The sequence below is a fragment of the Ostrea edulis genome, chromosome 6 (genome assembly GCF_947568905.1).
Source record: "Ostrea edulis chromosome 6, xbOstEdul1.1, whole genome shotgun sequence".
Lineage (NCBI taxonomy): Eukaryota > Metazoa > Mollusca > Bivalvia > Ostreida > Ostreidae > Ostrea > Ostrea edulis.
Window position 1 is genome coordinate 13,618,956 of NC_079169.1, and position 13,241 is coordinate 13,632,196.

Sequence of the window (13,241 nt, forward strand, 5' to 3'; positions counted from 1 at the left end):
CTTTTAATTCGATTTGATATCAAATTTAGAGCATCTCAGTGATCAAAAGTTTGCTTGATGAAATTTCTACATGTATATATCTATTGAAATTATTCAAATGAAAATGTGTGGTTGAAATTTCTTGAAATTAATATAAATTTTCCTTCATTGGTCAAAGTAGATGAGTATAAAACAAAATTTAAAGAAAATTAAATGAGCGAAATTTATGCTAGTAATGGTGTTGGGTAACCCATTAAAATCTATAATTCTGTAGTCATAGTTCAACATAAGATGACAAATACTAATATGAACAGGTAGAACAAGTTTTAATGATTGGAAAAATATTCTTTAAACTTCAACACAAAATACAGTTCTAATCTTTATACAAAAAAACAGTGCACAACCAAAACTATATAGATTGTCCAAACTCTAACTTTGGCACTTTATACTCCAACATCAAGTCAATTATTTGAATTGGCATGCTACACAACAATCACAGACTTTTTTACATACCAAATCACCCAGGGTGGACACAAAATTGAAAATAATAATGCCAATCCGAATAAGTTGTCAATTTGACAAAGACAATATTATTCTATAAAAATGGCTATTCAAAAATTGGATAAAGCATTTGTCAAATTTAATTGTAATATGACTGTTCAAGAAAGGCCATTGCATATTGCTTTAAAAAAGTCACTGACTTGTGTATACATCGGTAACAAATACCTAGAATTCAAAACCATGTCTATAAAATAATAGGTAAAACTAGCTGCAAATCTCTGAAATTCAATGTCACGATTTTGACTTCCTAAACTTTTGAGGGAAAAGTTTTTCCAGTGTCTCATATAAAGAAGTATCAGATATATTTATACTTTCGATTTCCTTGTCCACAGCAACTAAAAAGTCTGCCTTAGATTTTCTTCCAGTGTGTGTTGGCTTTTGAAAGTGTGTGTGCAATACCTTTAACTCAGCAATTGTTAGTTACAATATTGGACTGTCTTTAAAACTATCTAACAATTTCTTCTGCTTTAGTTTATTTCGTTCCTTTTCTTTGACATCTTCAACATACTTCACTATTCTGTCTTCTTTTACTCCTATAAGATTACTGATAGGTGCAAGATCTGAGCTTGACAATATATCTGGGTCACTCTCCATCAAATACTTTCAACTTCCGATTGTCAAGTCATTTGCATATGCCATATAAAGTAGTATTTACATCAATGGACAAGTATGGAGGCGAAAGCTATTTCGTCGGTATTGAAAAGGTTTGAATTTAATATCAAGTTAAAAACCGAACAGCAGACTGCAACAATATGATTTTCCTTTCTTTGTCGAAGTGGCTCAAGTAACTACATTTTCGCGCCGATTGTCAATGTCAAGCTTTTTCATTAGATCCACCTACGAGATTTCGCGATAACAAGCATGGCGGAGCAGATGTAGAATTTTGCATGCTGTGCATTATAATTAATGAAAAACACCTTTATTAGACATGCCCAAGCACAAAGTTGGTACTCCTTTTGGTGTAAACAACATTTGGGATAGTAATACACAGAGTTTATTATCGGTCATTCATAAAATTATTTTGCACCATTACGGAGATCCTATGGAGTTGTAGCCTCATCCCGAAAACGTCAGAATAAAAGAAATTGGATAGGGCTACATTATTGCAGCTAAAAAAAAAATCAAAAACCGTTTCAATGGACCACGAGCACGTTCCGTTTTCCATTTTGGACAAGGGAGATAATCCTAATTTCCGGTCGCTATAATTTTAGAGTCAAACCGGAAACGATAACCGGATCGTGCAACCTCATCGACCGAGATAAAATGAAGACAGAAAATGGCGTTTGTTTCACATTCTACTTTCAACCCTTCCCTTCTCTTGTTGCATTCCTCTCAGTTTCGGTAAAAAAATAAACAACCACCCACAGATGCAGTTTTCTGGCAGTAGGTACCCACCATTGATGCAATTTTCTACCAATGACAAGCACCCATAGATTTTTTTTTTAATTGCCGTCCCTGGGTGCCTCATATGTTTTAATGGAACAGCCCTTACAATATGTATACATAAAATGGCATTGTATAGTGGTGTACAAATTCAAGCAAGCAACCAACTGAGAAGAACTTTTCAACGAGTTAGGTTAAAGTGCAAGACATTTACATTTCCCTAAATTACAAAGTGTATGCATATAGATTGTGACTTTTTTCCTTTGACTTTTCCCCCTACAATCTCTCGTACAGCCTACAGGAAACTCGCGAATACTCCATTTAAAATTTCAGTCCCAAGCATAATATTTACTTGATTTATATCACAATCAGGCAAATTTTCCACTCTGTTAAATGTAAAGGTATACCAGGTGGAAGATTTCATATCCGAATTACCCCACACATATCAAAGTCTGCCGAAATTCACACCTTTGGAAACAACAATCTTGATTCCCTGATCCTTGACTTTGTTAAATAAACAACTCGGGTTTTGGTAATTAACCTCACACGACGCTGCATGTTAATTACACATTAACCAATTGATAGCTTTGGTATAATAATCGATTCAGAGTGCCGATTAAAAAAGATCACCGCCGAACTATTACCCGTGCATTTTAAAATGAAAGTGTTAGGGGCGATAATTTCCAGAATAGTCATGCTCGACTGAAATCGAAAGTAGGAATCGCGTTGTAATCGAAAAAAATGTACAGTCGTTTCATAAAGGTGAAATTACACGAAAAGGTTGTAAAACTCATGATCGTTGGTTGCGTTAGATAGGTGGTCGTTTAGGACAGATATAATAGGTTGGGTAACGCCTTGGAGGGGAAAGTTTTACGGTAACATTGAGTTATCTGCCCATTTATCAATCTTTTTTCCGTACTTAAGTTAATGTAGAATGGCTCCGCTTTTCTTCTTCTTTTGTAATAAAAGAAACGTAACGTGATACGTTTTCATTTTGATCATAATTCACAGGCACCCATGCTTTTTTTTTTAACCTGGAAGACAACCACCCATACAAATATATCCCCCCCCCCTACGTTTTTTGCTGGAATAGCCCTTATGGTGTACGTAATTGTGTCATTAAGCAAATAACAGTCAAGTCTATGGCGACACCAAAAACAAAATTTTATCAGTTACTGTGGTTGCGTAAATTTTCATGGGCATAAAATTTTGGGGATTATAAATTAATCTTGTTGATGTGTAATTTTGTAGAAAACTATTCTGATTGACTTTCATGTGCAAAGATTGTTCTTTGTTGATTTGTGGTCTGCCACCAAAAACAAGATATTTAACGAAAAATTATGACATGACTGGATCTAATCTGATATTTTAAAATACATAAAACGACAACAATGATCGCCAAAACATGTGATACTTACTTGAACTTGAGACTAGATCAAAACACTTCTTGCCAACATCATCAGCAACAAGCTACAATAAAATTAGAACAAGCTAGAATAAAATTAGAACAAGCTAGAATCAAATTACAAGCTAGAATCAAATTACAACAAGCTAGTATAAAATTACAAGTACACTTGACATGAAATTTACGATGACATTTCATCTTCATTAGACAGGTATGTTATGTGCATTAGCGACCCTTGAACGCAAATTATGTCATCCCACATGTTCATATCCCCTGCAGTTTTTTACATAGAGGATCTTTCTATGATTCCATCAAAGAGGATAACTAACAGACACTCATAAAGGGATTTTCTGCATGTGATTAAAATTTCAAATTAAATTAAAAATGAACCATGCTAGAAAGCAAAGACAACATGTGCATTGAAATATTAACCTTAACTTGGCACGTAAGGAGATTCAGTTTCACTGGCTCTTTTGTTTCCTGAAAGGAAAAATAATTCATAAAAGAATATTGTTCTACATGCTACAAGAATATGGGCACATCACTCTAACATCAACTAACCTGCTCAACTATTCAAGTTCACGAGAAGTTTTTATTAAAAGTCAAAATTGTATAAGCTTTAATGAAAGACTTAGTTTAACCGCATGACTCATACAATATGACAGTTTATACGGCAAATATCATCTAAGAAAACCTTACACCTATCCCACTTCATTGTTTGAAAAACAGCTGTAATGAAAAATTCTGCAGTTATCTCCCTTACATCAGAGTGACTGACTAGCATGATGCCATCTTGGATGATGCACTTCCTTTTCTGCCAAACTTTTCTGACTTTTCCATCGCTCTTCTTCAGCAAGTACCCATTTTTATGGCTTCCATGCATCTTGTTGCCATGGAGCTGGTGCAGGCTGTATCCTGCAGGACTTTTGTTGGCGGCTGGCTGTAAACGCAGGAGGAAATGCAAAATATGTCAATTTATACTATACATGTCAAATAAAACAGTGATAGAGAGAAAAATGATATCAATTTATACTAAACATGTCAAATAAAACAGTGATAGAGAGAAAAATGATATCAATTTATACTAAGCATGTCAAATAAAGCAGTGATGGAGAGAAAAATGATATCAATTTATACTAAACATGTCAAATAAAACTGTGATAGAGAGTAAAATGGTGATCTTGTCTTACCATTATAGCCAATAAATATTACTGCTGAAGGAATTCTACTTTTCATTAGCTATTATGATTACTATATTGTGATTCTGATAGTCTCCTAAAAGTTCATCATGCCAAACTTTTTGAATAATTCATTTCTTTTTTCTACATTACATTTCTTTTTCTTCCTTTCCATAATATTCTTCTCGCTTTTGATCAATTCCATATTCCAAATACCATACATTGGGTCATTTTGACATCAGAATATTTGGCCGATGTTTGCAGAAGATATTTGTGATAATTTCCAATCACCAACGTGTATTATTTTAGTTTATGCAATCAGAATTGCCTGTAAATGGAAGTTCTGGTGCCTTTACTTTGTATAAATAATTTTTATTCATACACCAAATCAGCCAACCTTTCCAGTGCTAAAATGATCCAAAATCTGGTATATTCTCATTCAAATTATTGATAAGATATGCATATATTCATTGAAACCAAAAGTTCCCCAGGAAGAATTCATAAATAAAATTTTTAAAAATGTCTGCTGGGATAGTGCAAATAAAACCTTTCATCTGTGAAGTAAACATTTTGAATATAAGTACTTTCAAAACCTTTAATGCATTCTATAAAACTCGAAATAATCACAACAACTTCCTTCATACTATTTTCATTAATAGTTCCTTTTTTTGATCTACAGATGAAAAAGTTTTAAGCATACTGAAACCAAGCGTGGACGCAGCCTGTAGGCCTTCGTACCAGTCTACAAACTTGCTGATCTGCATCATAAAAACAAAAAGCTATAATCCAAATGACATAAGAAATAATCCCTTCAAAATCCATTGAAATTTAAGGAAATAAAACAGAATTGAAGAAATTTACTTGAAACATGCCACAACATAAATCTGTTAGTACCTTAACCCTCCCCAGACTCAGTATCGAGAGCCGGTTGTTAGCAGGCTAGATAGACAGAAAGATAGCAATTATCCCTGATGACCTCAATCATTAAACACTAAATAACATTGATATAATCATACAGATTCCATTTTCAACCTTAGATAATTTAACAATAATTCTCTCAAACTTCTTCCAAATTTCTATCAAATGAACTATCTTCTATTCCAACCTTGTTTATTTTTATGCAGGTAATATATAAAACAGTATTTTCTAGAATTTTATCAATGATATTTAAAAAGAAATTTTAAAAAACTGGCACTTGCAAAAGTATTAATGCAATATTGCAATTGTTAGAAAAACAGGCTTTTAAAAATCATATGATCCAGTTCTCAGACAATTCAAATAAAATCTGCATTTTGTTTAGTTCAAAAATTATGACCAAGTTTAAAGTTGCACAAATGCAGACAAACCAAAAATAATATGCCCAAGATCTTTGAATAATTTGGATTGGAGAGATTTGCCAACAATATACAAAGTACACATCAAACATTTTGGTGTACAGATGAGTTTGGACAAAAACATTTGACTGATGTGGATGCAGGAAAATCATGTCTGACAAGGCCATCACTTGTCATTTTTAACACCAAGATGACAGCCTATTAAGAGACCCTTGGTTTCTTCCACTTACAACAATGCAGAATATTTCAATTTGCAGAAAATTGAAATATGTTGTCTGAGAACTAAAGGGTTTTAAGAAAATTCGTTCTGTGATTTACACTATGCCTAAAAATACTTACAAACAACTCATGTGCAAGTTTTGTTAATCTTAACAAGCAGATAGTCCATCTTTGTTTTTCAGTCATTTTTAATTCTTTTTGACATTGAATGAATTTAAGAAACTAAATGTTTCCAAGATATTTCCCCTCTATGCTCGTTGAATACAGTGATGTAATGGCTCTAGGAATGTTAGGAGCGGATCTTTGTAGGTTTCATTGTTCAGAATACTCCACAGACTTTCTGTTTAGGTCGGAGGAATTACAGACCAATCTTTGTTAGAAATAAAGTTTGCTAAGGCCAAAAAAAAATTAATCAATAGTTTCTCAGGCCCAGTCTGCCTCATCAATTTTTTTTATTTTTGGCCCAAAAAAATAATTTATCAAATTTTATTTTGGCCTGAATTATTTCTACACCAGTACAGTGTACAAGAACAATGTGAGGTGTTGCCCATCAAGAACAAACATTGTTTGCTTGTCCTGGATGTTGAACCTCCTTTCATTCATCAATCCTACCATCTTTTCATCAATTCAATGCAGCTTGTAGGTCTTTTTGAAGAATACTGGTCACATGATAATTTGCATTCATAGCTTCACTGGCTGGAACATTGTGAAGCTTGGACAAACCATGAACTCAAATTGCACCCCACACCATGACTTTGGCATTTGACTCGACACAGCTGATGTATCGAACCTCATCTGGTTAGGACCTCCACACATCATTGTCTTGTTGATTTGGAACATGGAACAAATATTTTATAGCTGCATTACTAGAGACGTAATTCTCCCAGGTTTCAGCCATCAAATGCTTGTAATTACCATTGCAATTTTGTCAGCAGTTGTTTTTGGTCTTTTTAAATGCCTCCCATTTCCTCACCATTTACAAATATTTAAAATGGTTACATTCAACTTATTATAAAATCAATGTCCGAGTTATTTGCAGCATTTCATTGTTGATTTCCTCCCTTATATTCTACGTTCTCTACTCTTCTCTTTACTTCCCTATACTTTATGATGAACACCTAGGCCTGGAGATTATAAAACTTTTACTGTACTCATACTCAAACTCAACTCTGAGCAAACTTTTAAGTGTGAGTACGATTTAGAACACGGAGTTTGAGTATGAAAATGTGCTCAAAAAAGTTTTATAACCTCCAGGCCAGATCTGGGGTTGATCGGTTAGCTGTTGAATGCGTCTGTTTGGTTAACCCCATCTCCTACAGTCATTCTACCACATCCCTAAAACTTAAACTACAGCTAATAAAGTTGCTGCTTGCACACTTACATTGCTTTTATTGACAATTGTACAAGATGTCTGCTTTTTTACTAAAATTATAATTTTGTTTGTTAGACATTCTGCTTACATCACTACATAGTAACATAAGAGAGTGCACATAAAGAAAGATAACTGCTGATATCATTTGACAAAATGCTCCAGTACTGCAGGGAAAAAATTCAAAATAAAAATACTGCCTTTTTTCCAATATAAATTTTTGAAATTTACATACAGAACGAATTTTCTTAACACATTTAAGATCCTTTTTATTGGCCCAATGAAATCATTAATTTATTAGTTTTGTTAGTAAGTCAATTTACTGGTTACCTTTCCAGTGTCTTCTGTGTATGTATTTCTAGACCCCTATTACAGACAAACAGTTTAGAATTCACAGCAAACTTCTCTGTACATATTTCTAGACCCCTATTACAAACAGTTTAGAATTCACAACTTCTCTGTACATATTTCTAGACCCCTATAACAGACAAACAGTTTAAAATTCACAGCAAACTTCTCTGTACATATTTCTAGACCCCTATTACAGACAAACAGTTTAAAATTCACAGCAAACTTCTCTGTACATATTTCTAGACCCCTATTACAGACAGTGTGGAACTCGTGTACAATCACTCAATACATGACGGGCTAAATGACTACTTTGCATCAGAACTCGTGTACAATCACTCTATACAAACTGTACATGATGGGCTAAATGACTACTTTGCATCAGAACTCGTGTACAATTACTCAATACATGATGGGCTAAATGACTACTTTGCATCAGAACTCGTGTACAATTACTCAATACATGATGGGCTAAATGACTACTTTGCATCAGAACTCATTTTGGGTCCAACCACATGGTCTCCATTACAAAAATATTCTTCCCTTATCAATCTCAAAGAGTACATTCCCAATTTAATAATGCAACACTTTAATAAACAACATTGCAATCGACAACTTATCTTTCCGCCACGATAGGGTAAACAGTCCAAACTTACTTTGTATGTTATAAAATAAGCAGTAATTAAATCTAATTACCTGTATTTGAACTCAATCATTATTATATTATAATGTATATATACTATGTACATACAAGCAGTGTCACGATTACGCAATCACAATTATATCCAATCACAGTCCAGTACACCTAGGGTCACAGGCATTATATATCCCAAGCTTTAGCAAGGTGTGCAGAAATTCACACCCAGCTTTAGCAAGGTGTACAGAAATTCACACCCAGCTTGTTAACCAATCAAAACTCATCTTACATAGGAAATAAACACACATATAAGTACAGAACAGCAATTCAATATATATTCCTCTGCAAATCTGTTGCAAGGAGAAAATACATGTAGCTGCTATGAAAAAAGTAAGAACTAGACTACCGAGTCTTTAACTTTGGATGACAGAAACTGACCTCTTTATACGACGACATGGAATTTTTGAGAGCATCCCTGAGTTCCACCAGCTGCTGACGGTCAGTGTACTGTTTCTGCTTGATTCCTTGGAGTTGTGATATCAGCTTCTCTATATAGATTTCAAATTTTCCTATGGATTCTAAGCTCTCTTGATGAAAGCTATCAAAAAACAGATAAAACATAATATGGCATAATGTGTGCAATTACTATATTTTCTGCTTTGTTTTTAGAAAAAAATTTATTGAATGATACAGAAGGATCAGATGCAAGTTCTATCACCTTACAAGTCGCTCTCTTCAATTATTTAATTAATCTCACCTATGTCTTTTATATTGTAATGTACTGAATCACAGAAACCAATGATTAAATTATGTTTAAAATCAACTCTCTCTCTCTCTCTCTCTCTCTCTCCTCTCTCTCTCTCTCTCTCTCTCTCTCTCTCTCTTCTCTCTCTCTCTCTCTCACTCTCTCTCTCCCTCCCTCTCTCTCTCTCTCTCTCACTCTCTCTCTCTCTCTCTCACTCTCTCTCTCACTCTCTCTCTCTTTTCTCTCTCTCTCTCTCACTCTCTCTCCCTCCCTCCCTCCCTCTCTCTCTCTCACTCTCTCTCTCTCTCTCTCTCACTCTCTCTCTCTCTCTCTCTCACTCTCACTCTCTCTCTCTCTCTACTTACACTTTCAATGCTTTATAATACTCCACTAAATGCAGCAGCAGCTCCACCCCCTTCTTTGTTTTGATATCATTAACTTTAATGAGGTACTGCAAAGATATGCACTTTTCTACATTGCTAAAGTATCCAGTAAAGTCTCCAATCTGTCAAACTCATTCTTTTGAAATGAATAAATGTGATTCAAATTTCATGTGTTTACCTCGCATAGTTGTAATTGAAAAACCTTTCTTTCCTTTAACATGTCTTCTGCAATCTGTAAAATTTCAGATCTTAATTACTGAAGGAAGCCCTGTTTTATTTAAGACTCTTGGAATTTCTTTGTAGATTCATGATACTATCTCCGAGAAGTTACGAGAGGTTATGTGTAATCAACTACATGTGGGATGCAGGTGTTACACTACAAGGCAACACGAGAAACTTTAATGATGACTTTGCAATAAAATGCTTCATTTACTTTAAAGCAGAGACAGGCCTGGTCTTAAGAGATGGAAATAAAGGAAATTGGCCACTTCTTCCTCTGACAATACCCATCACCATTTCAAATCAATACGCACTAATACGCATATACTGCCAAGTCAGCATTAGCAGGAAATAATATCCTAAACATTGGATATAACGACCTGTTAAAAGGGCAACATAACAACTTCTTCAGGCCTCAAGACCATACACTGAAAATAGACTCAAAGTCTACATTTCAAATCCTGCTAACTTTTGAAATAATTTTCATAAACAAATAGAATTTTAGTATGTTTGCATTTTATTTATTTTTTATTTGTAAACCTGCAAGGTTTTTTTAATATCTGTGCTAAATGAATCTTAAGATATAAGTAATCAAAATTTTTACTTAAGTCTATTCTCAGTTTATGGTCTAGGGGCCTGCTCATTGCAGCCATTTACTACAGCAGGATCAAAATCTTATTTAAATCTCAGACCTATTCTGGACTGAGGCTATATGACAGCAGGATCAAAATCTTATTTAAATCTCAGACCTATTCTGGACTGAGGCTATATGACAGCAGGATCAAAATCTTATTTAAATCTCAGACCTATTCTGGACTGAGGCTATATGATGATGATTTGTAAATGAGATGATCCCTAACATTGATTGACTTCCCTAATGTAATATATAAGCTATACTGTCTAAAATCCCTTGTGCTGGCTGTGGAAAGGACAGGAAATGTTTCAGTGTCTATTGATGAAAGTCACTGTGAAGGATCATTAGACAAAATACGGAAATTATGCCAAGCTTTTATCACAAACTCAAATGATCTTGACTTTTGAGATATGATTTTGACAAACATTTACGACCCCCCCCCCCCACCCCCCACCCCCCAGGTCACAGATCATAATATAGGGTTTCAAAATACAGTCAAACCTGTATAAAATTATTATTAGCAAGAACCATTAAAAGTAGTCTTTATAGAGAGAGATTATTACCAGGAACCAGTAAAAGTATCCTTTATAGAGAGTGATTATTAGCAGGAACCAGTAAAAATAGTCTTTATAGACAGTGATTATTAGCAGGAACCAGTAAAAGTAGTCTTTATAGACAGTGATTATTAGCAGGAACCAGTAAAAGTAGTCTTTATAGACAGTGATTATTAGCAAGAACCAGTAAAAGTAGTCTTTATAGACAGTGATTATTAGCAGGAACCAGTAAAATTAGCCTTTATAGACAGTGATTATTAGCAGGAACCAGTAAAATTAGCCTTTATAGAGAGTGATTATTAGCAGGAACCAGTAAAAGTATCCTTTATAGAGAGTGATTATTAGCAGGAACCAGTAAAAGTAGTCTTTATAGAGAGTGATCTTTGAACAGAAGTTAATTTTCCCACAAAATTTACTTTCAGTTTTTGTCCAAATTGACTAAATCCTTTGCATATCTTAATATCTAATTACCTTACGCCACAAAATAGGGACCAGAAACATTAATCCTGCATACAACAGCTTCTTGGACACACCAACAAGCCAAACTGCTTATTTCTTCTTTTACTGTTTTATGCCTTTTTCTCTTTTGTTCCAATGGTTGTACTTTGCAACAAAAGTACCAGAAACAATACATAATACGCCCGTCACTAGCTTCAATAAGGTGTTTTATCAAGGAGTCTGTTGTCTATGATATTAATGAACAGACATGATGAAAATGCCATCATGCCTGTGAGTTGTAGAACGTTTATACTTAAGGTAGTATCAGCTATCATCAGACATTTATGCACTGTGACGGGGTAAATATACTATTCAAAATTTGATAAGGATCAATAGATATTTTTCTGTTTAAAAAATTAATAACTGCATAACTGGCAATATTGTGTCCAAGTGAAATAAAAAACGTCTTCAACAAACTTGCACGTGCATTTCATGCCATGGGAAATGCGTTTCTCATCACAGTTTATGCTTTTGCTACCATTGCACGATTTTCACTCAGGCATTGGTGTCCGATTCTTTCTAAAAGTGAGTGTTTACACTACGTTTATCAACACAATGCCCCCTCAACGTGTAAGGCGTCGCCTGACGACAAAACAACCAGGCAGATGTATTGGAATGCTTGATGCTGGCTATTCACAACGTGACGTTGCAAATGCACTAAACGTCACTAGTAAACGTTGTAAACAGGGCCTGGAACCGACAGCAAACTTTTGGTTCAGCAGCACACCGACATGGGGGTGGTCGTTAGAGGTCGACAACCCAACGCCAAGACTATTTTGTGGCTCTTCAGGCACGACACCATCCCTTCTGGACAGCAACCAGCCTACGTAACGGCCTCCTGAACGCCTCGGGGGTGAACGCATCCACTCAGACGATACAGAATCGGCTTCACAATGCAGGTCTCAACTCGAGAAGGGCATGTGTTCGAGTCCCTCTGACTGTTCGACACCGGCGGGAGCGATTGGACTGTGCTGAAGATCATGTCACTTGGACACAGAACAATTGGGTTCAAGTTCTGTTCACCGATGAGTCCAGGTATTGTTTGGATTTTACAGACAGGAGGCACCGAGTGTGGCGACGACAACGTGAACGTTTCCATGATGCCAACATCAGTGAACATGACCGTTATGGTGGTGGTTCCAGCATGGTCTGGGGTGGAATCAGCAGGGATGGAAGAACAGATCTTCATGTCCTGGAGAGAGGAACAATGATGGGGGTGCGAGTACCGGAATGAGATCCTCGATGTTTACATCAGACCCTACGCTGGTGCTGTTGGCCCTGAGTTCATGCCGTCCTCATCGCGTCAGGGTGGTGGAGCAGTACCTTCAGCAGGAGACAATTGTCCATATGGACTGGCCAGCGCGCTTGCCGGACTTGAACCCGATTGAGCATGTATGGAACATGCTGCAGGTTGCCCTTTCACGCCGTAGAGCACAACCCACAACTTTGGCAGAGCCCGGAAACGCCCTCGTGGAAGAGTGGAACAACCTTCCCATTGGAAACATCCGGGTGCTCATTGACAGCATGGCTTGATGTTGTCAAGCCGTCATTGATGCAAGGGGAGGCCATACCCGGTATTGACACTTCATCGACTAAGTGTAATGATGGACTATCCCCAAAAACTGTGTAATTCTTTCTCTGGTTTGCTGTTAACTTTTTGTAATGAAATGCCTTTTGGTGTTGTTATCAGATTTTAAGCATTCCGTATTGATAAAAGTTCATGCCGTTCATGAATTTTCATTCATAACCTGAGTAAACACGTTTCTGAGTCAAATTTATGTCTTTTGTTATGTTA

At 35.6% G+C, this 13,241-nt stretch overlaps 1 protein-coding gene across 11 annotated transcripts in view; it reads right to left on the reverse strand.

Moving 5' to 3' along the window:
• Positions 1–13,241, reverse strand: part of LOC125646096 (arf-GAP with SH3 domain, ANK repeat and PH domain-containing protein 2-like) — an 87,104-nt gene that overhangs the window by 56,020 nt on the left and 17,843 nt on the right. For 7 of the 11 annotated variants that reach the window (XM_056141633.1, XM_056141631.1, XM_056141627.1 and 4 more), the window contains exons 7-13: positions 9,720–9,773; positions 9,524–9,609; positions 8,852–9,011; positions 7,759–7,794; positions 4,092–4,268; positions 3,761–3,808; positions 3,342–3,393 (exon numbers count right to left, since the gene is read on the reverse strand). In XM_056141633.1, coding sequence (XP_055997608.1) covers positions 3,342–3,393; positions 3,761–3,808; positions 4,092–4,268; positions 7,759–7,794; positions 8,852–9,011; positions 9,524–9,609; positions 9,720–9,773 — 613 coding nt within the window. The remainder of the gene's footprint in view (positions 1–3,341; positions 3,394–3,760; positions 3,809–4,091; positions 4,269–7,758; positions 7,795–8,851; positions 9,012–9,523; positions 9,610–9,719; positions 9,774–13,241) is intronic. The other 4 variants (XM_056141635.1, XM_056141632.1, XM_056141628.1 and 1 more) reach the window with 1 other exon arrangement.